General features: G+C 37.7%; 1 protein-coding gene across 2 annotated transcripts in view; it reads left to right on the top strand.

Moving 5' to 3' along the window:
* LOC137277704 (furin-like protease kpc-1) overlaps positions 1-23,151 on the top strand; it is a 201,887-nt gene that overhangs the window by 77,610 nt on the left and 101,126 nt on the right. For both annotated transcript variants that reach the window (XM_067809584.1, XM_067809583.1), the window contains exon 3: positions 1,493-1,579. In XM_067809584.1, coding sequence (XP_067665685.1) covers positions 1,493-1,579 — 87 coding nt within the window. The remainder of the gene's footprint in view (positions 1-1,492; positions 1,580-23,151) is intronic.

Here is a 23,151-nt window from a genome sequence, read left to right as displayed (position 1 = left end):
TCAGAGACTAACCGTTAGTCTACCTACAACCATGAGACCCCCTTTTAGCTTTTGCTGGCATTGCAACCATCATGGACGATGAGAAGCAGCACTGACCAGAAAACCTATAGCGTTAATGTTAACATGATGTTGAAATTGTCCTCACTAAATAAATAAATATGTGGATTCAATCAACTGCAATAAATATTCAAGGTTCTTTGTAGTTATGGTACCAAAGGATACAAGACTTGAGCATTAAACAACTGGAGTTGCCATGACCAAATTTGAATCCCAGAAAGTGTCAGTCTGTCCTTACTGGAAACAAATTGTATGCAAGACTGAGCAATGCAAATCAATGTGACTGTTGGGAAAGAAGAGCTGTTGAAGGGATATGTGGCTAGCATCAAGTTATGCACTGGGCAAGCATCTTTATCGGTGTAAAATACACATCCATGAGGCCAGAAAAGTGGCGCTTTTTGGCGTTCTTCCACTGATCAATAGTGGAACTCTCCTGCTGAGGTACAGACAAAGTCTTTGAAACCTATCACCGAAATCATGAATTTGATTTTTGATAGTGATGGGAGAAAATTGCTGAATTAATAGTTTTTTAGGTGCTACTTCAAAGGCTTAAGTCTTTTTATAGGGAAGGTTTGTGGGCAGATTGACATCACCAACAGTGCAACAGATGAATTACTGGGCCATTCCAACCAGGTTAAAAGTGACCTAAAATGTTCAAAATGGCTGGAACATTGGTGGTAATTGATCTGGTATTTAGCCTTGGGTCTGTGACTACTGAGTTCCTGTACATCACACGCCTGGTGCCAGCCATGTAGGAAGTAAGGCCGTGATCTATTGATCAGGAGGTTGCTTGTGCGTTTGCCACTAAATAAATGGAGATTTAATATAACTTTAAGGGCTTGTTAAAATGCTTAGCTCTAGAATTTATTATTTCTGGAAAAGAAAGATTAGTAGAACAGTGGTAGTATTGGCGATGCTTTTATCGATAATTAAAGAAGTTCTTGTGCAACTTCTTTACTTATAAAACCATACACACACCACAATTTGTTGTTCAAAGAGACATGTTTGATTTTTGGTTTGTGGAATTCATACCATTACTGATAGGACTGTTTGACCTGAGTTTTCCTATTCACATTAACGTGGCACATGACTGATATATCTGAAGTAATGTCAAGCATTCAGTATGCAGCATTCAGTATTGTCTGTCATAGAAACAGATACAGGCATACCCAATGCAGGATTAACAAACTTTATGGATGACAAATTCTTTTATTTCGGGAGTGTGATGTTTCGTTACAGATTCTTGTACCACTGTCAAGCAAAAATGCTGTTTCGATTCAGATCCTTGTACAGTTGTCATACAGAAATGTTTTGATACAAAAACCATTGTCAAGCAGAAACGCTCTTCATGGCACAGTCTGCATAGTTTCATGTTTAATGTATTTTCATTTTATTCTGATATCCTTGTCGTTATCCATCCTTCTTCTGTTTGCAGGTAAGATGGATTGAACAGCAGAAAGCCAAGCTGCGTGTCAAGCGACAGCCGTTTAATGATCCCAAATGGGGCATCATGTGGTATCTGGTAAGTGCCTGGCTATTTCGTCATCACATGTTCCTTTATGCCTCTTGCGAAATGACTTAAATGGGATCATTTGTTTGTATTTTCATGATTACGTCTTGTCATCTCCGATGCTTTTGAACTGGAAATCACCTAGGGCATTTAGTAATGACTCTCATGTCTTGTATTGATAAGACAAATATAGACAGTCACAAGTCTCAAGCTGGAGTAGACCCGTGAAGGTCCTGGTGTAGAATAGGTCTTCAGCACCCCATCCTTGCCATAAAAGGCGACTATGCTTGTCGTAAGAGGCAACTAACGGGATTGGGTGGTCAGGCTGGCTGACTTGGTTGACACATGTCATCAGTTCCCAATTCCGCAGATCAATGCTCATGTTGTTGATCATGGGAGTGTCTGGTCCAGACTCGATTATTTACAGACCTGCGCCATATAGCTGGAATATTGCTAAGGGTGGCATAAAACTAAAGTCACTCACTCACTAATTCACTTACTCACTCACTCATTCACTCACTAACTCACTCACTCAAGCTGTAGTAAACCTGTGAGACCTTGGGTGCATTTCATCCTGACTTACGTTACTTTATGACGAAGTGAGTGGATAAAGTTTTATAGCACCTTTATCGTGACAAGGGAGAACAGAAATAGGCTTCAGCTGTAGTACCCATATGGAGGATTGAATCTGGATCATTTTCATAACAAGCAATCACTGTTACCACTAGGCTTATTGCAAACTGATAATTTTCAAACCCAATTATTTCCCCTCATTCTAAATTTTTCTGTTGTCATCTGAACCAAGAAATGATCTAGTTAGCTATGCTTCATTGTGTCCAACCTGGTTAGTAAGAATTAATGTGTGGATTGGATGTCCACAATGGCAGCAGTATGGAAAGCAAATGGGTTTGGCCCACCTGGCAAGATTAACCCACAGGTGGATCCAGAAATCCGGAGTGCTCACTGCCCAAATCAAGAAATCAAACTCTTGGTCTGACTGACACGTGGTTGTTGAAATGTACGATGTCTGAAAAAAAGAGGTAATCAGGTCACCCCCTAGCATCTACACACTGCATCCTGCATTTCAGAGCTTCCCTCATGGGAGTAAACATTGATGTATATCATTCATAAAAAGAAGGGGATATTGGATTTACATGATTTACAAGATGCAAATTATGAAGCCAAGGGAAAATGTGATAATTTATTCCATTCCTTTGGAAATGTTTCATCTATATGGATATATTTTACTTTTTTTCTCATATGCACTCGCATTCACTAGAAGTATGCTCACAAATTGGAATATCTCCTAGATTTTTTTAATGGTATATCATAACACATTAATACTTGAGAAACACTGTTTTAGTCAACTGAAGAGACTGAGGGGCAATGGTTTAGGCAAGTTGTTACAGCGTTCACTCCTGACATTGAAGACCTGGGTTAGATTCCCCACATGGGTACAATGTATGAGGCATGTTTCTAGGGTCCTCCACCATGATCTTGCTATAATATTGATAAAACGAGGTAAAACTACACTCACTGAAGAAAGTGGCACCTTTGAGGGCAAAAGCCAGAGAGTGATAAAACAATATGAACTGATCACTGGAAATTAGTTACAACACCAGGTGTTCAAGAACATATTGCTGTAATGGATAGGGCCTGTGTCACTTCAAGAGTGTATTGGGAGTATTCTTAATTTTTGCCTTCAGCATTTTGCTCAAATCTCTCATGTGTCTTATTTCATTGTTTTGAACCAGAAATCAAAATCTTGATGCCACAAATTTTTGACATGCAGTATATGATATGGAGCCTTAAGGTTGTATGTACCTAGAGCATTCTGGCCCTACTACACATCACGGTTAGTTTCACTGTACATATTTATCTTACGCTAAAGTAATCATATCTTTGTAATCATTTACCTATGATGTGTTTGTTGAAAGGATTTGCAGATGTTTTTCATGTTTGAAGATTGCGCATGTTTTCCTAAACAAAAACATGGAGATGGTAATTTGAGAAATACAGAACATAGTATTCCTAAACCAGGGCAGTCACAGACATATTGGAGGCGGTATTGTCTGGAAGGGACGTTCCTGAGTTTACTGAAAGTAATCATTCCATCATTGAAATACCTGTGATGACTTTGGCACACGGTTTCCTATGTGGAAACATATTGCTACAGAGTTAGGGCTACAAGCAGGAACCCAAGTCCGGGAGATTTCTGGCAAAACCAACAGATGACAACAAGAAGTTCTGACCCAGAAGTTGGTACAAGATGGAGACATAGAGTACACAATCCACACACTTGTGTAATGAAAGTGCTCCCAAGATGATCTTTCGACTGATGGACAACCATTTGTCAATTTTACAATTTGATTTTGGGGAATGGGTTGATATGGGTATGTTTAAACAGAGTCTGATTGGACTGAGATTGGTATTGAATTGTAGCAGGCACGAACTACATCGTGAGGTTAGCAGACGCCCCTGTCTTAGTACACTTTCTGCGTAATCAATTCACAGGATTGGAAATCACTAGAAGGCCACTGGTGCCGGCATTCGTTCAAGTGATGAAAAATTACAGTCTTTTGTCTTCAAGCATTATATTCCTATGGGCAAGAAGAGAATTTTATTATCGTCTTCAAAAGATTATACATTTCTTTGAAGAAATGCTTTATTGAAATGTTATGAAGAGATAAAATCCACCATGATAAAAAAAAAATAAGCACGTATCACACACAACACTAGGATGTCATTTGGTGCAGCAGCAGCAGCCCCAGTGATGCAGTGCCAGACAGTTAGTAGGCTGTAATGTGACTGCACCTCCAGGTTCTCCATTATTCCTAAGTGTCTCAGAGAGCTTTATGAGCAAGAAGATCGAAGTTGTATTGGGGGAATCTTTTTTGCTGTTTGACCATAAATATTTAAGGCACCGAAACAGAATTTGTGGATGACAAGATTTTCTCTTTTCACATTCGATAAAGGATGAAGCAAAAGTCATCCTCTAATAGTCTGACCGACTTTTACATATCAACAGTATTTTCAGGAGGCTTTTGAGAGAGCTGGGTGTAGTTGAACTGTTGATAAAGCACGTAACCTGAATGATCACCTCTGAGGTTCTTCTAGTAAATAAGAGGTTGACTGATGGGGTTTTTGCCTGAGACACCCCTTGAATAACGTATTGAATCCAAACTCTAATGGTGGTAGCAGGAAGGACCCAAAAGCTAAGAATGTCAACTTGCACACCCATTCATCAAAGAGAACAGGTGAAAGATAAGAAAATGATTTCTGAACCTTCTTCATTTCAGAATGTACATGAAATGAAGAATAAATATTGAGTACAGGGCATGCCTCTGTTTATGCAAGTAAGAAAATGTTTACATCCTGAATGATATGAACAAGAAATGTAAAAAATAACTTGATAGTGATTTAGTTTTATGTAATCCAATTTCAGTAATGTTTACATATGTATTCAAGTTATAAATTCAATATCTCTCCCTGATTACTGGCTTGTTTGTTGAAAGAGAGACATATCAGATTACAAATGAAGATATTTCATGTTTTAATCAAATTGTTGATAGCAAACCTGTATATTAGGGTTAATTTCTAAACGCTCGAAATTCTTCCAGATGATATCATTTTCAGGCAGGCCAGACATTGAGATAAGATATTTATTGCATAATGTTTCCATGAAGAAAAACAGTGGGTACAGGTATTCTACAATTTGAAACACATGCACAGCAAGTACATAAAACATTGGTACATTCTCGATTGAAAGGAGATATAGTCAGGCAATGTTAGTTCCAGACAATCGCATTGCGATCATATGAGAATTTATAAAATTATGCAAAATTGTTGTAATGTCATATCTGCATAAAATATATTTAAAACTGTCAGGAAAGCAGAATTTAAATTTTAAAATTGTTGATACTAGTTTCAAACAAATATTCATTTTGTCAAAATGAACCAAATTCTTTGATTTTGCTAAGGATATTTCGAGAAGTGATTTTCTATTTTATTTGTGGTAGATGCAAGATGTTGCACATTGTGTTGCTCAGAGATGCAGATGTGCTGAGTTTGTTTTTATTTCTTGTAAATCTGCTACTTTCAATCGACTGATGCAGTAAAAAATGTTTTTAGTTCCCAGAAGTATATGTTTGACCTGAAACCCAACAGAATATGTTTGACCTGATTCTGGCCTTCAGTAAGATGCTGGTTGTCTCTGTGCACCTCGGAGAGTGATTTATCCAGAATCTCCACAACTGTATCACTCCCTGGACCATGTCAGGACGGCATGATCTGATTGGCTGATTCCATCGAGGAAACGAGATGGCAAGGTCATCCTAGATGTTACCAGGCAACACAATTGGCATCCATTGCCAAATTTCATTACAGTAATAGAAATTGTAAAGCATTATGTCAACATGGAGGAACAATAGGGATCTGTTACATTCATGATTGATGCGGGTAGGTATTATGGAGATCCTGACCAGTTGTGTTGGCTGACTGTGATCATGCACAGACGCTGTTCGAATTAATACACGCACTTGAGGGTGTAAAGCACTGCTTGAATATGGATAATATTCATTGGAAACGTAATTGCATGCAACAAGGGAGTTTTGGGATTACCGACTTCTTTAGTACTTCATGAAACCCTAGTTGCAATTTTGCAAGTAAATGGTCATATTACTAGTACCCAGGGACTTTCAGTGGGCAAATCACTCACGCACTTCCACTAAAGGGGAAAAGGACTTTTTCATTGATTATATATGATGGAATGTCACGGATGCATTGAAATATAACTAACCATGTGTCTCAAACCACCAAGATGGCTTAAGTGTGTCTGGTCACTCAAGAATATCAAAATATGTATTTTCCCAGTCTCAAGTTGAGGTTTAAAAATTTTACTCTGAAAAGACTTTACTTTTGTTTAATCCATGTTGCAACATAAGAAGAGATAATGATTTGACCAGAAGTTTGTGTGCAAGTGTGTTTAGGAATATTAAATTTGTGAAGCAATGTAATAAGGCTGAATGAAATTTTACAGACTAGAAAGCATGGGATATTGATTTTTGGTGGTGAAAATAATAGTATGTTTAATCTAGATCCATCTTCCTGACGCACAGTCAACTGAAAATCAAGAATGGATGAATATTTTGTTGCCTGATGTACATCTGAATGAATAACCAATATTTCTTTACATGCAAATGTTTTGTCTCCAGTTTTGTTGATATGTAAAACATCCATACTTGAGGGCTCCAGAGAGTTCCCAGGAAATTATCATGTGTGATAAATACTGCGAATCTTCCATCAAAATTTATGATGCAACTGTACAAGCTTGACCCGACTGAAACATTGAAACTCAGAGTTACACTTGCAACAGGTCATCTGTGTAAGGAATATTTCCCATAACAATGATAAGCGTCCATCATTTTACCAAGATGCATGGCAACCCAGGCTTGGGAGGAAAAACTGGACAAGAATCAATAAGATTTAGAACAAACATCTCAACTCCTTTGCCCTCTCTGTACTGCATAGTGAACAACCCCTCACCCTTGCCTCCAAATGTGGTGCCCCAAAATGTGATTCACACTCAAATTTGAGTCATGATAGATAGGATCTTGGTTGAGTCATGTTTTTGAAGACATGGTTTGTCATTTGGCCTTTGGACATTGCCGTATATCGATGCCTTATCAAAAGTGAAGTCTCAGCAGTTTGAGATGATGATGATGCAAGACTTGCCTGCCCAGAGATCACATGCTCATAAAGGCAAGTGCTTGTTCTGTAGCCAAGTCAATACTCCTGGTGAATTATGATCCTGCTGGCCTCTTCTTGCTCATGTTGGAGCTTCAGATAATATTTTCATGAAATATTGTTAAACACGGAGCAATTTGATCTTGCGCCTGCAAATTTTTTTCCCCTTTTTTTGTTTCCTCTCACAAATTTCAACTGGTCTAGCAAGATGTATTTAAGCATTTGGAGGATTGAGAAGAGTATTCACAACTCTCACTTCAGAAGAAATGCTAGGATGTTTCATCTCTGATGCACAGAACTAATTGTAGTAAGATTAGCAAAAGTCATCCTTTGAAGAATAAATGGTCTCAGTCTTCCATATTGCTTTTGGGAATACATTGATATAATGTTCTTCATAAACATGTTGAAACTATCTTTGAAATACAGGGCAGATCATAGTACCAGTGTCTTTCTTAAAAGCCAATATCCATTTTGTTTCAAAAAGATTGGTGACTTTTAATTGAATTAACTGTAATAAACCTTGCTGTAGACTCATTGCCTGAAACAAAGACTCCTTAATAGTGGCATTTAGCACAGATGTAGAGTGTATCTTGTTAATGTTTTAAGATTAAAAAGCACGGCATGCCAGCTGGCACTCCACTGACAACTGAGTAATTAGAGCGGCATGTTAGCCAACAATAGGCATGTTACGTTTGTACAATCACCATGATTGCCTCCCAGCACATGAGCTACCACCTTAGAGGAAGTCCAAAGCTGCTCCTTTCTTGAAACAGACACAAACCAAAATATCACCCCCAGTAATGACTTGATCTGTGGTTTACGGGAGGCAGGATTTCTCATGAGGTGGAAGGAACCTTTAAGATGAAAGTGCATAAGAAGATGATGTCAAATCTTGATGCCACAGAGAAGTCTTTTTCTGTTTAAGCTTGGCCTGACCGATTTGAGTTGTTTGAAAGTGTAAACGAAGATGTATCTAACCTGCTTGGTAGTTCTGAAGTCTTCCCAAATGGACTCTGGCACTTATGAGGCACTTATTTTTGTATTACTAATGTGTTATCCCGGTCTTCTGATTACAGATTAACTGGCATTCTAATCTTTCATATCTTCCCAAGTATTTTTGAACATAAATATGCTGGTTTTGTGGGCACTTAGTGGAATGTTAGTTACTTGTTTTTGCTTTAAAAGCATTCTTGAATTCTGATTTATCCATTTTATGTTGAAAGTCTATCTGAATGCCGAAAACAAAAGATGTCAGATTGCCAAATATTTTGGTACAGTAGATGTTACATCTACCCCTGGCTGCACAGCTTGAAGATGTACTGGGATCTACAACAGAGGCACACAGTCCATCATGACAGGCTACATCTGATGTTGGCTGGTGGAGAATGGGAAACACAAGAATGCTATTATTATGTAGATTTATACAACACTTGTGACATCCTTTCATATTGACACAATGAATTCTCACTTAAGTGGGGTGAAGTTGGAAGTGTTCATTACTTATAGCCTGATCATGGCTGGAGCTTGCAATTATAGACAGCGTGTCTGGTGGTACCTGCTGGTGCAAGATTTGATATGCAGGTGCTTGAATGTTGGGACTTAGAAGGAGGCTTCGGGATGATAGGGACACTTCTAAGTGACTGTTAAGTGCTATAGTATAGAGGAGACTGCATGTGGTTGTAGGTGCCAAGTTCATTAGGGTGCTTTGCAGGTGTGTGCAAGGTGCAAGGTTTGATAGGGTACCTTGCAGGTGTGTGCAAGGTTGCAAGGATTGAGTGCCTGTTTGATGTAAGGTTGGATACAGACGTTTGCAGGAGTCTTGCTTAGTGCAAGTTTGGCTACTGAGGTCTGTATGTGTCTGATGTAAGGCTGGATACAGATGTTTGCAGGAGTCTTATTTAGTGCAAGTTTGGCTACTGAGATTTGTATGTGTCAGTTTGATGTAAGGCTGGATACAGAGGCTTGCAGGTATCTGTTTGAAGTAAGGTTGGATACAAAGGCTTGCAGTGTTTCATATGGAGTTTTATAAGGTGACATAAGGGTGATATTGAAGTCATTAAGTTGAGTCTTGGTGGCATGTTAGAATGGATGTTTGCAGACAACTATTTGTTGCCTGAATTATTTTATGAAATAGCATCCATTGTATTGGATTGCTAAAGCAACAAAATAAGTCCTATCGCTGCCTGCATACTGAAGCATCATAGCAACAACTGCCATTGGTGTTTGCAAACTTAAGCAACAAAACAGCTAATGCTATAGCTGATTTCTCACTGCAGCTGATGTTTGATCATTTGTACACCTCTGACACATTTAAGCACTTTCAGGTGGAAGTGACCTTATTCTGTGGTATCCGGTAAATCCCATTCTTTGAATGCATGCAAAATACTTCTACCCAAACAGGATTGGCTACAGTCTTTGAATATTGGTTCAGCTAAGTGCTTTACATACTCTCTTGATACAAATATCCCAACTCTGCATCTAATTCTTACAATATCAAGGGTGACAAATGTACAAAATCATTCTCGTGAAAAGGTTACGTGTTACTGCTTCCAGTATTTTGAGTTTACATTTCGTTTCTTCAATAGACGTCAAATTTGCAGGAAATACACTTAACACTGCACAGACCAGCGGTTGGTCTAGCATACATAGCCAGGTGGCTATGATCCAAAGCATCCACATTTTAAATAAAAGAAGATCACAAGCTTTTATTGTGCAGATGTTGTTGTGGCACAGGAAGGAATTCACCTTTCTCTCTTGCTAATAGACTGCCTTCTCTTCTTGCACACATTTAGCAAATTGGTTCCACAAGTGCCTACAAGTGGCTGCTTCATGTTTGACAACTTCAAATAAGCTTCTTGTCATTTTGTACGCTTTGCTAGAGATTTCCTTACTTCATTGTTCTCTGATTGAATACTTAGGATGAAACTGAAGTGTTCAAATACAACACTGAAGATGACTATAAATACAACATTAAAATTGGTACAGAATGGTTTTGTGACCTGTAGTGAAACTGATTTTGATCCTGCATTATGTGAGTGAAATTTGTATTGATGGTGTTACAATTACATTTTGTACATGTAGCATTGTTGAGTATGCACTAAATTCCAGAATCTGAGTAGTCCACATAAACAGATTTTGTCTAATTCAAGATGCTGTGTGTTTACACAGTCAATAATGTTTGATTTATTTGCTGATTCGAAACAAAAATTTCACATTGAAGGACCTTTTTTTTAAGGTAAACATACAGTAAAATGTGCAGTGCGGAATGTGTTACATTTGGCGCATATTTGTTCCTTGATTGCAGCAGTCTGGTAACACATTCTCAGTGTTCGGAATCGGCCCATGAACATTTAGATAGACGTCAGCGGGATGAAAAGGGCGGAGTATGGACAGAGGTCTTACCCCTGTCATTTTGATTGCAAGGCAGCTTTTGTTATTGAGACTAAAGACGATTCCTTGTGGGTCATTCCTTGTGTGTGTCTGTTGTATGTCATGTTGACACACTTTACGGTTGTAACTAGAGACTGTTGAAGTAAAACCAGATAAAAAACTATGTTGCAAGATGCAAGAGACATTCTTCAAGTATTGAGACCTTATGTTTGGTGGTTTATAATAATGTTCATTGGCATGGGTAGAGTATTCCAATACTATGATGCACTGTGAGTCAGCATGGAATTTCAGAAGTACTCCAACTATAACAGATAATGAGTGATTCCTTCATGTTACCTTCTTTGTAATGAATTTAGTGTCAACAGACATTCTCATTGGATAAATAAGGTTTAGACACCATGTTACAGACATCATGAATTGAAAAAGAATTAAAAGGACATTTAGGTTATTTCAGATAGTATTCCATTTTTATGGAGCATCTTTTGCTGACATTTTCTTGCAAAATGCATCTGTGTCAGTGCTTGATAATTTGATTGTCTAGTAACCTAACTATTATTCTCAGGCAGTGGTATAACGTATTACTTAAGCATATGTAAATCTTTCATGGCTAGTGTGTTGCATTTGACATAATATTCACAAAATTGTGGTTGTCTGGTTCCATCAATTTGACTTTGACAGTGTCCGCAGTGACATAGCGAGCAGGTATGTAGTACTACTGGGCTATAGAGCTGATTATTGTTGTGTGTGCACTTGTACAGTGCAAACTACCAGGGTGTATCAGGCCAAGTGATTGATTCACTTACTGTTGGTGTGTAACATACTTGTTACCAACATCTGTCTCAGATGCAGGCCTGTGGTGTGTAAGTTGATTCAACCTCTGGTGCGGGGGACCTGGGATGAATGTTTTGCAAAGATCACATCCCACAGTGGTAGAATCTTCTGTTGGATGCCCTGGTTCCATTCTTTGATCTGGGGAGACTAGGTGGAACAGGAGCAGACACCAAAGTCGGCCATCTTTATCAGATTTTGAAAGGCAGAATGTGCTTTGAAGAGGCTCCGCTCAAAGGTTTTAATGGACCTGATAGTGACAGACACTGTGCAGTTTTGACAAAAAATAATTATCTGTGACAAATACCTTCAATAATTGCCAATAACTACTGATAGAGTATAAGCCATTGGATCCAGCCTTGAAACTCAGTGTAGTGTATTCTTGCCTCTGGCTCCTGGTAAAAATTCTGTATGTTTGCTGAGAATAAACAGCATAGCTACTATCAGGCATGATCTTTAAACATGGGAACCATAGTAATATTATGGCTATCAATGTCATCATGCCATTTGTATATTGGAATTGGGAATATTTAGATTATTTTTTTTTAATTTGGGCCGGATGTTGTACATTAATGGAAATGAGTAAGTAAATATTTTTCTTTGATTGTTTGCCGATTGGAAATGTACTCTTCAAATTGATTATTTTTGCCACAGATTCATTACATGATCATTGACCATTCGGGCTGTTTTATGGACATAAGTTTGCTCTTTCAAAGATGAGTATTTGCCAACTGACTCTGAGTAACTAGATAAATGACACACTCCAGCAAAGGTCAGTTCTGAATAAAGCACATTAAAATATTTAAATTCCATGAGGACAGAGAAGTTTCAGGTGATGTTGTATGCCTAAAATGGCCATGTAAAATCTATACAAATAATCATCCTCAATTATCTTCTGAAAATATAAAGGCAAAATACTGGTGTAAATTATATCAATGACCCCCTGAGAATCAGTGATGAAGACTAGGTGAACATGGAGTGGTGTTTGTCTGTCTTGCTGACCCTAAAGCAAATATATTCAAGAAAGCCTAAGCAAGTGTAGAATATGTGTCTAGATTTCTACAGCTTCTGAAAGTGAAGGCTCAGTCCTCATTTTCATTACATTCTATTTTGTTCAATATGAATTTTTTCTTATCTAAAATGTGTTCATTTCAATGACTAGTTCTTAGGCTAGTATGATGTGTAAGGCATCTGTTTGTAGGCCAGGGGATAAATTCCTGAATTGTCTTTCCACTGATGCATAGCTCTCGCTCAGTGTCAAGTAATTCTTTCGCTCAAACATATACTTTTGAAGACCTAAGCTTCAGTATTGCAGTGTGTGACTGGGCAGTGTGTGACTGGGCTGTGGTTTCTTGAGGATGCAAACATGTAGTCACACCTGTATGGTGGAATGGATGGATTTGGATGGAACACTGTAGCAGGATAATGAGATGGGGTACAGATCCCATCAAGGGCTGACGTTACCTCTCGGGTTTCCAGGAGTATTCATGTTATGTTATATGTGGCTATGCGATCCCCATTTTAGCCGTCAGTAACAAGCATGGGGCACAGGTAACCTTTCTCCCTTGAAATCTATGGAGGGAAATATGTGGAGCTTTTATCAGCTATCTGTACTCACAGCTTCTAACATGGTGGTCCTCAAAACTGGCAAGGATTGTTACAATACAGTATGTATCAGGATTACCAACATCCAAGCAAAGTGTTCAGACGCATATCTTTCATTGTTGTTTTTCAGGAAAGTAACCCCTTTCAATCAGCCTAAGTTTCTAATGGTGTCTGTTGGCTGATGGTTTTTCATCTAACGAATGAAGATCTTAAGGAAACTGTTTTTCTTGTTGAAAGAAATGTTTCATTACAAGATACAAATTTGATACTCAAGTTGGAAATTGCATTAGTGTTGAATGATAGTTTCTTCAACTGAGTCCGGGTGAGGTGAAAGTTATACGTGGTTTCTTTACTTAAATCGCTGATTGATGGAGCAGTGTTGAAAACCAGACTTGGAAGAGATTCATTAAAAAATTAAGGCTGCTTTCAGAAGATTAACAGTGTTGCCTGTCTTTCTCTAAATAGTTTGTCACAAGAAAGATATTCTTCCAAGCTTGCCACAGCAGTTTTAGTGAGTTGTAATTTTCTCTTTGGCTGTGTTTGTCAATTATTTAGTGACAAGTGACACAATTAGAAAAAAAAGAAGTGGATTCAAGGCTGAAACAAATCAATTATGTTTGAAGTGAGATCAAGTGGGGAGACTTACACAGCACCCAGCCATTCAGCAGCCGTGTTGTGGTCTGGTTTGCAGGGGAGCTTAGCCTGGAGCAATATTGGATCTATGAAGTCTGTCCTACACATAGAATATTTGTACAGAATTGTGCTGCCTTATAACCATCACACAGACAAATCGAACAATCCTGACCCACCCAGTATATCTGTAGTACCAGCTCAATACCCAATGTTTAGTGAGTGAGTCAGTGAGTTGTGTTTTACACTGCACTCAGCAATATTCCAGCTATACGGCGGTGGTCTGTAAATAATTGAGTCTGGACCAGAAAATCCAGTGATCAACAACATGAGCATCGATCTATGCAATTGGGAACTGATGACACGTGTCAACCAAGTCAGCGAGCTTGACCACCCGATCCCATTAGTTGGCTCTTACGACAAGCATAGTCGCCTTTCATAGCAAGCATGGGTTGCTGAAGGGCTGTTCTACCCTGGACCTGCACGGGTCTAAGGTTTAATAATAATATGTATTTAGAGAAAATGATAATGCCTCATGTGTCCCATTTTGAAGCAAGTGCATTAAAAATATTACATTGGTTTGATGACAGTTTAATAGAGTTTGTATCACTGGAAAAAGAATTGATTAAAAAAATATGTATTGATCTGTAAAGTCTTGATCATTTTCATTTATAATCCTAGAGTCTTTCCAGTTATAATCCTTGTCATTGGCTTGTTCATGCTTGTTGGTTTCTACAAGGTGTATCTATAGCTGCATAACTTTCCTCATCTGTCTTCCCCATGTTTTACCACTTGATGTTTCTTAGCAACACCTCTATCGCAATTCACTCACGCACCCTATGAGAGACTGTCCTGAATATGAAAGTTTATATAATCAGTACCTTTTTTTACTGAGTTCCCAAACAGATTCTGTCTTGAGATATTTAAAAGTTGCTGCTTGAACCAAATAAAACACTACATGAGATTTCAACAAGTTGAAGATTTATCTTGTGCCAACATACGTATGTTGAAATCCTAAAAAGGACAGCCATATGCCACAAGTCCAGGAAGTACTCGATGGATATTAAGATTTCGCTGCAGTGATTCTCTTCAAGGCTATCTGCATTCAAGAAAGATATTGAGCAAAAACATAATTTTATTGTGTAAATATGCCCGATTAGAACCACCTAATTAGTTTCATCTATCATCAATGCCACAGATTGTTATATCTGTGTTTACTGGTCAGTTTTTGCTAGGCAGAGATAACTGCCAGGGTGATGGTAACTTGGTGCATGTTGATAGTGTGGAAGACATGAGTACAAGAAGGCAAATATGTGGGTGTTTTAGGGAATCTGTCTTTGTGTATAAATGCTTCAGCCATAGTGGATGGTTATCTGAAAGATGAATCTGAGTGTTGAGAATGGAACCAATCCACATGTTGGGATAGGACAGTGGAAGCAGTGTCAGCCTGCTGTGAAGATAATCGTGTTTGTTCCAAAATATCTCTGTGGTTGGGTAATCTATTGGATACAGCATGCACTCATCACACTGAAGTGGGCTCGATTCCCCAATTGGGTACAATGTGTGAAGGCCATGTCTGGTGTCCCCAACCACTGCTTGAATATTGCTAAAGCTAAACTCACTCACACCAAAATGTCATATCAGTTTTAAGTTCATGTCCTTGTTTTGATGGATGGTAGGACAGTAGTTCTAGTGTCAGCCTGTAGTGCATGTTCTAAGTTCTAGTCCAACATGTGGACATTACTAAAGCGGTTCATCTTTAGGTGGGGGGATAGTAGGTGTTACTGCCAAAGATAAATTCTATGCAAAAACAAAGCTGAAATGTTTGAAATATGTTGACTCGTGGTGTAAAAGAAGACTAGGTAAAACAATTTGATTTAACAGTTTTGAGCGCTTAGATTAAATTTCAGATAATTATCATTAGTAATGGAAGGTTGTACTTCAGATATTATTTTTTTTAGCAATATATTATGTAGTTTGTTCAATCAGCACTTGAGTTTGATTGATACCTCTGTTAGAAGTTTAATCAAAGGCTCAAAACTATTTGTAGTGTTACACAAAAAATTGGTAATAAAAGAATAGCACCTGTAGAGGTGATTGATTACATTTGTGCCAATTCTGTCAGTGATGAGTTGGCCTGTGATTGAAGAAAATAAGTCAGTCAGACACAAACTTAGAAAGCAATCTTTCAGGTGCTCACAATCTGTGTTAAAGGGACCACCATAGATTTTAACTACCATGAATTTATGTTGCTGTCATAAATCTGTGTAACATGGATTACAGCTGTCAAGAATCTATCAAATAACTATTGGAAGTTTTGTCCTTTTGTAAATCTGTGTATAAGTTTCAATGATTCTGATTGTATTGAAGGGGAAAAACTATTCAAAGTATGCATTGATAAGGTTGCAACTATTCTTAGTATATGATAATGGGGTTAAAACTATTCAAAGTATGCACTGATAAGGTTGCAACTATTCTTGGTATATGATAATGGGGTTAAAACTATTCAAAGTATGCATTGATGGGGTTGCAACTATTCAAAGTATACAATGGTTGGGTTAAAACTATTCAAAGTGTGTGTATATGATGGTGGGATTGTGACTATTCGCAGTATACAATGATAGGGTTGCAACTATTCAGTGTATGCAATGATGGGGCTAAAATTATTCATAGTATAAGATGATGAGGTTATAACTATTTAAAGTATGTGATGATGGAGTTGCAAGTATTCAAAGTATACAATGATGAGGTTAAATCTAATAGTATATTATGACAGAGTTATAACTAATAGTATACGATGACAGAGTTACAACTAATAGTATACGATGACAGAGTTAAAACTAATAGTATACGGTGACAGAATTAAAACTAATAGTATATGATGACAGAGTTAAAACTAATAGTATATGATCACAGAGTTACAACTAATAGTATACGATAACAGAGTTACAACTAATAGTATATGATAACAGAGTTACAACTAATAGTATATGGTGACAGAGTTACAACTAATAGTATACGATGACAGAGTTACAACTAATAGTATATGATAACAGAGTTACAACTAATAGTACATGGTGACAGAGTTACAACTAATAGTATATGGTGACAGAGTTAAAACTAGTAGTATATGGTGACAGAGTTACAACTAATAGTATACGATGACAGAGTTAAAGATTAATCATATTATGATAGTGTTGCCCACTCACTCATTCAAGAGCTCTGCTCCAATGTGTGACAGGCCAGTGTAAAGTACATGTGAATCTTATTTTCTTAAACATAAGTCTCAGGTGATGATTTGCACAGCATTCCACAAATCAGCCAGTATTTTTGAAGACGTTAGGTGTAGGAAAGGTTCAGAGTTTAAATTGAAAATAGAGTGGTCATGGACTAGATCTGTTCGAGAGATTGCCGCAGTGCCATCAACTCTGTCAGCAGCCTGCATCTTACCAGGAACCCGATGTAAAGTAAAATTAACCTATTGCAGTGTTTTAAAGACTTGACGAGAATAAGCATCACCCACGATGCTGATGGTGACATTAGGGAACATTGCTTTCTTGCTTTGTAGCCAGTGCTGTGGTTTTAGTCACTGGTGGCTCATGACAAATAACATCACTTACAATTAAATGACTTTACTGCAGAATGCAGCTGCGTCATCCAGTAATTGATGACATCATCTGTTGCCATGACAACTGGACAGGATGCTTGTGAGAATGTTCAGAAAATCAGCTCAGTTTTTTAGGTTTTTGGTTAGCTAGGAATCACATTGAATGTACATCAGGTAATGTTAACATGAGTGTTGTAGAGTGTAGTCTGTTGTCTTATACAAAAGCAGAGCAATAATTTTATATACAACATGATATGGACAAAAAATCAAGCATTATCGGCTTTCTGATAGGATAGGCAAACCTGCCTGTTCTTGAGTTGGGTTCAGTGACTTCTGCCGTAATACATGTATTTCAGTTATCCCATAAGATTATCTCAAAATAGATGCCTGCACTGACAACGAGGTTTTACTGCAAAGAGTTGTTACGTGAAATGAGGTCTTATGCAACTTGTCACATCCCCTAAATTGGACTTCAGAAATATTGGGAAATGAAAACCTGGAGTTTTTTTTCATGAAAAGACAACAACACTAAAAACTAAAAACTGGGTATATTTTCTCCTTTAGTAGAAATGTTGCTGAGAATATATTATAATTTACTGATTGCAACGTAAAATCTTCTTAATGCTAACATAAATATTTCCTTTGAATGAGGGTAGCCCTTATTTCTGTTGTTCCACCAAGACATACAGAAAAGAAAATGAAATTTTAAACACTCAAGTCATATCTCTTAGTAGTGGAATGCCTAACTGACTATGGAGTTATCTCCCCTAACCATGACATCATGATATTGTTGTTTGAAAACCATTCATTATTTTTTTGTATGGTCAACATGCAACCTAAAATCTTCTTATTAGGTTGTTGGTTTTCTGCCCAGTGCCCTTCCCTGACCAAGGCATGTTGACAATACTACGGAAGAGAGTGGTGTGGAGTCAGACTCGAGGATTGTAACCTGACATTAACTTACATTCTCTAGACCCTGTAATCTCTATACAACATTACATAAATGATTTAGTTTGGAAAAAGGCTTTAGCACAGGGTCTCGATTTCATGCTGATAGGCTTAAAAAGAAATTGTGTTCAAGCTAAATTGAACCAACGATTAAGAAAATTGTGTGGAAGTTGGATCCTTTTTTAGCAAATAATGTAGATTTGTATAGAAGCGCTTTGACCTGATGTGTGAATAGAAGATAATTACATCCATTGTGGAAAATACTAAAATAGAACATAATTTGTGTTATTTTGTTTATGAACAGTCAGACTGCTGCTATCTTAACCATCTTTGCCATCTCAACCGTTTCTTTAAAGCCTGAATTGAGTCCTTTTCTGTTAGACAGTGAGAGAAGTACCAGAGGGCAGTCTACATTTAGCTGATCATGTATCAGAAGGAAATTTGAGCTTGTGAGTTAAAAAGCTAATCTTGAACCACAACATACTGTACTATCCTCCTTAGAACAAATTACTGCCTGTGTACCTGATCTGTAATTGATGGCAAAGCTCTTAGTCTGGTATCGAACTTATTCTACAATAGTAGTGAACCTAGATTTATCACTTCTGCAACTATGTACTCTTTGGCACTGCATTGATGACATTGTTCAAGAAAAACTTCATCTTTGTTTGAAAAATTACACCAAGAATATGATGAATTGTGTAGTCTCCGCAACATTGTTGTCCAGAAACTGATAATCTGGCTGTGCTACTGCTGTAGGATACAGGTGACAGGCATGGTGATGCCATCAAGTTGTCTAATATTGCAGCCAGTCACTTGAATGATTCTGGCCATGTCCATTATGGCGTTGTAGAAAGCCTCCATCTAAACATGGCTATTGCCAAGAACAGCACACTGTAGTAATTTGGCCGAATTCTAAGGGACACTTCTAGCGTAATGACAAGCCAGTGCCAGAGAGTCATTAGAATCTAGTATCATTTCCTGCCAATAGCTTTTCCATGGGACTCTGTTGGCTTACAGCAGAATGCATCATTTCCGTGTGATTGCTGCTGGATTGATTCCATTGGTGTTGGCCAGAATTCGTAAGGATCTATTATTTTGTCATTAGCTGTGAGTTAGTTGTGATCTTCCTGTACACACTGGCTCCACCATTGTTAGACTTTATGTTGATTTATCACACACCTTGCTCCACGGTGCATTCTGTCAGTTAATAACTAGTCAGCGATTATCATCAATAGTTACCACAAATCATCACTTACTTAGTTGTCTTTTATCATCCTTGAACCCATTTTGGTGTTTTTGATAATAAAATAGAAAAAGGTTTTGTATCCTTAAAACAGATTTTGAATCTTTTGGAAAAAGACAAACCTTAAATAGTTTTCCAGGTGAACCATTTGAAAGTATTTTTGGCTTGTCATACAACTACAGTACACAGAAGATAATCAATTGGTTCATTATCTGCTAAAGAGGTCTAGACATTTACTGGTATGTGAACAGCCTGAAAGCATCCAATTCTGAAACAAGAAAGAAAGAAATCAACAACAAACATCATGCAGTTTTGTTAAAGTGATGAAATATCCTTCAGCAGAGTACAGAATTCTTTCCCACACAAGACTTCTCAAAGACTCCGTTCTTGAAAACAGATACTCCTTTGCAATTTTTTGGAATGACAAAAAGCAAGCTACAACTGTGGAATGAGGCAATGTCTTCATAGGAGATCCCCGAGGGAAGGAGGGACGAGATCATACTTCCTGAGCAGAATAATGGTCAGTGGCAGGAATGTAGAGGATGACTATCAACAAGGCCATTCTCTTATCATCAGTCACCTATTAGCATGCACAGCAACGTGGAAGCATGGGATACATGACCGAATCATTATGTAGGTGTCTGTTGGACCAGGGATGATGGAAATGATTGATTAGGTATGAACAGACATTCTGACAAACTTCCTCGTCTGTCTGCTATCTTTGGTGGTGAGTCCATGATTGATGGTCAGCAGGGCAACATAGACCTCGTACTATTGTGAAGCTCTCTGAACAGTAACTGCTCATTATTTGTTTGTGGTCACAGCAATTCCTTTAACAAACCCTAGATGTATAAGTATGTAATTTCTAGGGATTTAGTTTGAAAAAAAAGACATTTACAGAGAAAAAATGACAATTTAATTTTTTTAGAGAGCCACTTCTTCCCTGAAGCTGTTTACAGATGTATATTTCAAGTAAATTAATATGTGTTTGTTTGCTTGACCTTGTCTTTATTCAAGGTATGTTATTTATCTGATAATTTACAGTATATGAAGATTGTTAGTTGAAAGAAGGGATGGTTATGTATAAAGAGACAGGACAAAACCATGTCCATAATACACAGTTATTTCAGCCATTGTCTAACAGTCCATTCCTAAGCAATACATTGTTGAAACCTTCAAATGTACAGAATTTTGTCGTCGGTTTGTTTGCTTGTAAGGATTGCAAAAAGACTGTCTCCACATCACTTTTTGAGCTGAAGAAATAATAAGGTTACCAAGGAGACAGCATAGGGAAAATGCCATAATTTAAGACCCTATGCCCTTTGATGCACCCTACAAGACATTGCTTCATCATGGGTCTCAGAGGCTTTGATGAAGCCAATCACTCAATTGGGTTTCCAGATATATTTGAAGGACACCTACAATCTTCCAGTTGATCATTAGACAAAGAAAACAATAAAATGACTTATCTTCATTACGATGCAGCTTCCAGTCTGGTTGGTGATTATTCCACTGATCTGCCATAGTGGACTCCTGCTAGTCTGTCATAGGTCAGTACAGCATAGGACAATAACTGGTCCAGTAGCACTGATATCAGCACCAGTTGCCATAAAACCTTCAGGAGCCCTCAGGGGATCACAAGACGCCATGAAACAACAGTAACGCTGATAAAGCCTTCAAAAGACTTAGTGTGGATGTATGGGGAAACTGGGTTTTAGGACACCCATAGGTATGCTCATGCATCAAGCTGAAGGTAACCAAAGGTGGAACGGAATCGTTGGTTTATCGTCCTCAAGAAGGGTAATGGAAATATTACAAACACTGTCCTTCTTGCTTTTTTGGTTTTTATTAGTTTGTGGATTTTTATAAACAAGTTTATTAGGTGTTTGAATGTAATGGATATTCAAGCTACCCAAATAAACTTTCCAAAGGGAGGCAAGTATTTTGATAGTTGAATTGTCTTGGGTACGAAATTTAGTAATATTAGTCATGAAGCAAGGGGACTGCAAAGACTTCAGTAGATCTTGAATGTGTTTGTTCTTCGAAGGTCTTTAACATTCCTTTGAAAAGGTCAAATGATAAAAGTTCTAGACATAGATAATGCATTTGAATTTATCAACAATTGTTGATGCTGCTGCCTGCTAACTATTATGTTTAGTTTCTCTTGTGTTATTGCTGGAATATTGCTAAAGGGAGCTTTAAACACTCATATAGTTTTTATGATCTGACATGGATGAATGCTCCCCAAGTAGGTGAGTTGGTTAAACCAATGCCATGAAAAAAGACATCCACTCATCAAGGAACTCTCCAGCACCAACATGTACTAGTGGCATGGACAATGTGCGCTATATTAATATCCTATAATGGTAATGATAATAATGATAATGATAAAGATCCAGATGCATACTGCATCGAAACATCTTACAAATTACACTCTCTTGGAGTTATGGCATGAAGTTTATCAGACCACTATTGCCAGTTGCAATATATTGTCAAAAGTCAATGGTACGATTGCTAAGCATCCTAGCCAGGAAACAAAGACAGCAACATTGGACTTTATTACTCAGGGATGATCACCATTAGCCATAAAGACTTCTATCACTGCCAGTAATATATCTGTGTTGTCTGGACAGAGAAAGAGGGTTGGCCATCTTCTGATTGCAGACCATGATTAAGCAGGGATGATGTAGTTAGGAGTCACCCATCTTGATAACTACAACGCGAGGTTCCTTGGTGTAAAACTGGGTTCAGGACTGTGCCAGCTAGGTAAAATTTGAGGAGAGTTTGCTGAAACAGTTATTTGGCAGAGAATATAGAAAGATGCCAATGCAGAAGAGGCAAAATTATACCATAAAAATACCATCAATAACAACTACTAAGCAAATGTCAGTTCACATGATTTATCATAAATATGGCAAAATATGAACATGAGTACATACAAGTACTGGATCGTTGTTATATGTACCTGTAGTGACCTGCAGTAACAAACCAGTCTTCAGTAACCCATGCTTGTGAGAGGTGACTAGGGGAATTGGCTCGCTGCCTTGGTTTACACATGTCACTGTATCCCAGTTGCGTAGATCAATGCTCATGCTCACAATTGACCACTGCTGTATAGCTGGAATATTGCTGGGTGCTGCATAACTGAACTCACTCACTATTAACCAATATGTACAAGTACTGGATTATCTATAGTGAGTACATGCAAATACTGTATCAAAAGTACTAAGTACGTACAAATACTGGATCATAGTATTCAGTACATTTAAATACTGGATCTTTTTTAACAGCACCCACACATCCTGGAAATAATTATACAGTACATTCAACAGTATGCGGCAATACATGTATCATTAACCAGTACACAAAAACTGGAATGATATCTTTAAGCAAAGCACATAGATACTGAGACAATATACTTGAACATGGCACGTTATGCGTTTTAGAAAATGGGCTGCAGTCCATTGTTATGCTTAATTCTTTTATAGGACAGTTTTATGACCATGTCAATATTTCTGTATACTTTACTCACTGACTGATGTCAGTGGTCATAAGAAGTTTCCCTATGCCATGATGTATGTTGAGACT

This window comes from Haliotis asinina, chromosome 3 (genome assembly GCF_037392515.1).
Source record: "Haliotis asinina isolate JCU_RB_2024 chromosome 3, JCU_Hal_asi_v2, whole genome shotgun sequence".
NCBI lineage: Eukaryota > Metazoa > Mollusca > Gastropoda > Lepetellida > Haliotidae > Haliotis > Haliotis asinina.
The sequence above is the reverse complement of the archived record's forward strand: the minus strand, read 5'-3'. Positions and strand labels throughout refer to the sequence as shown.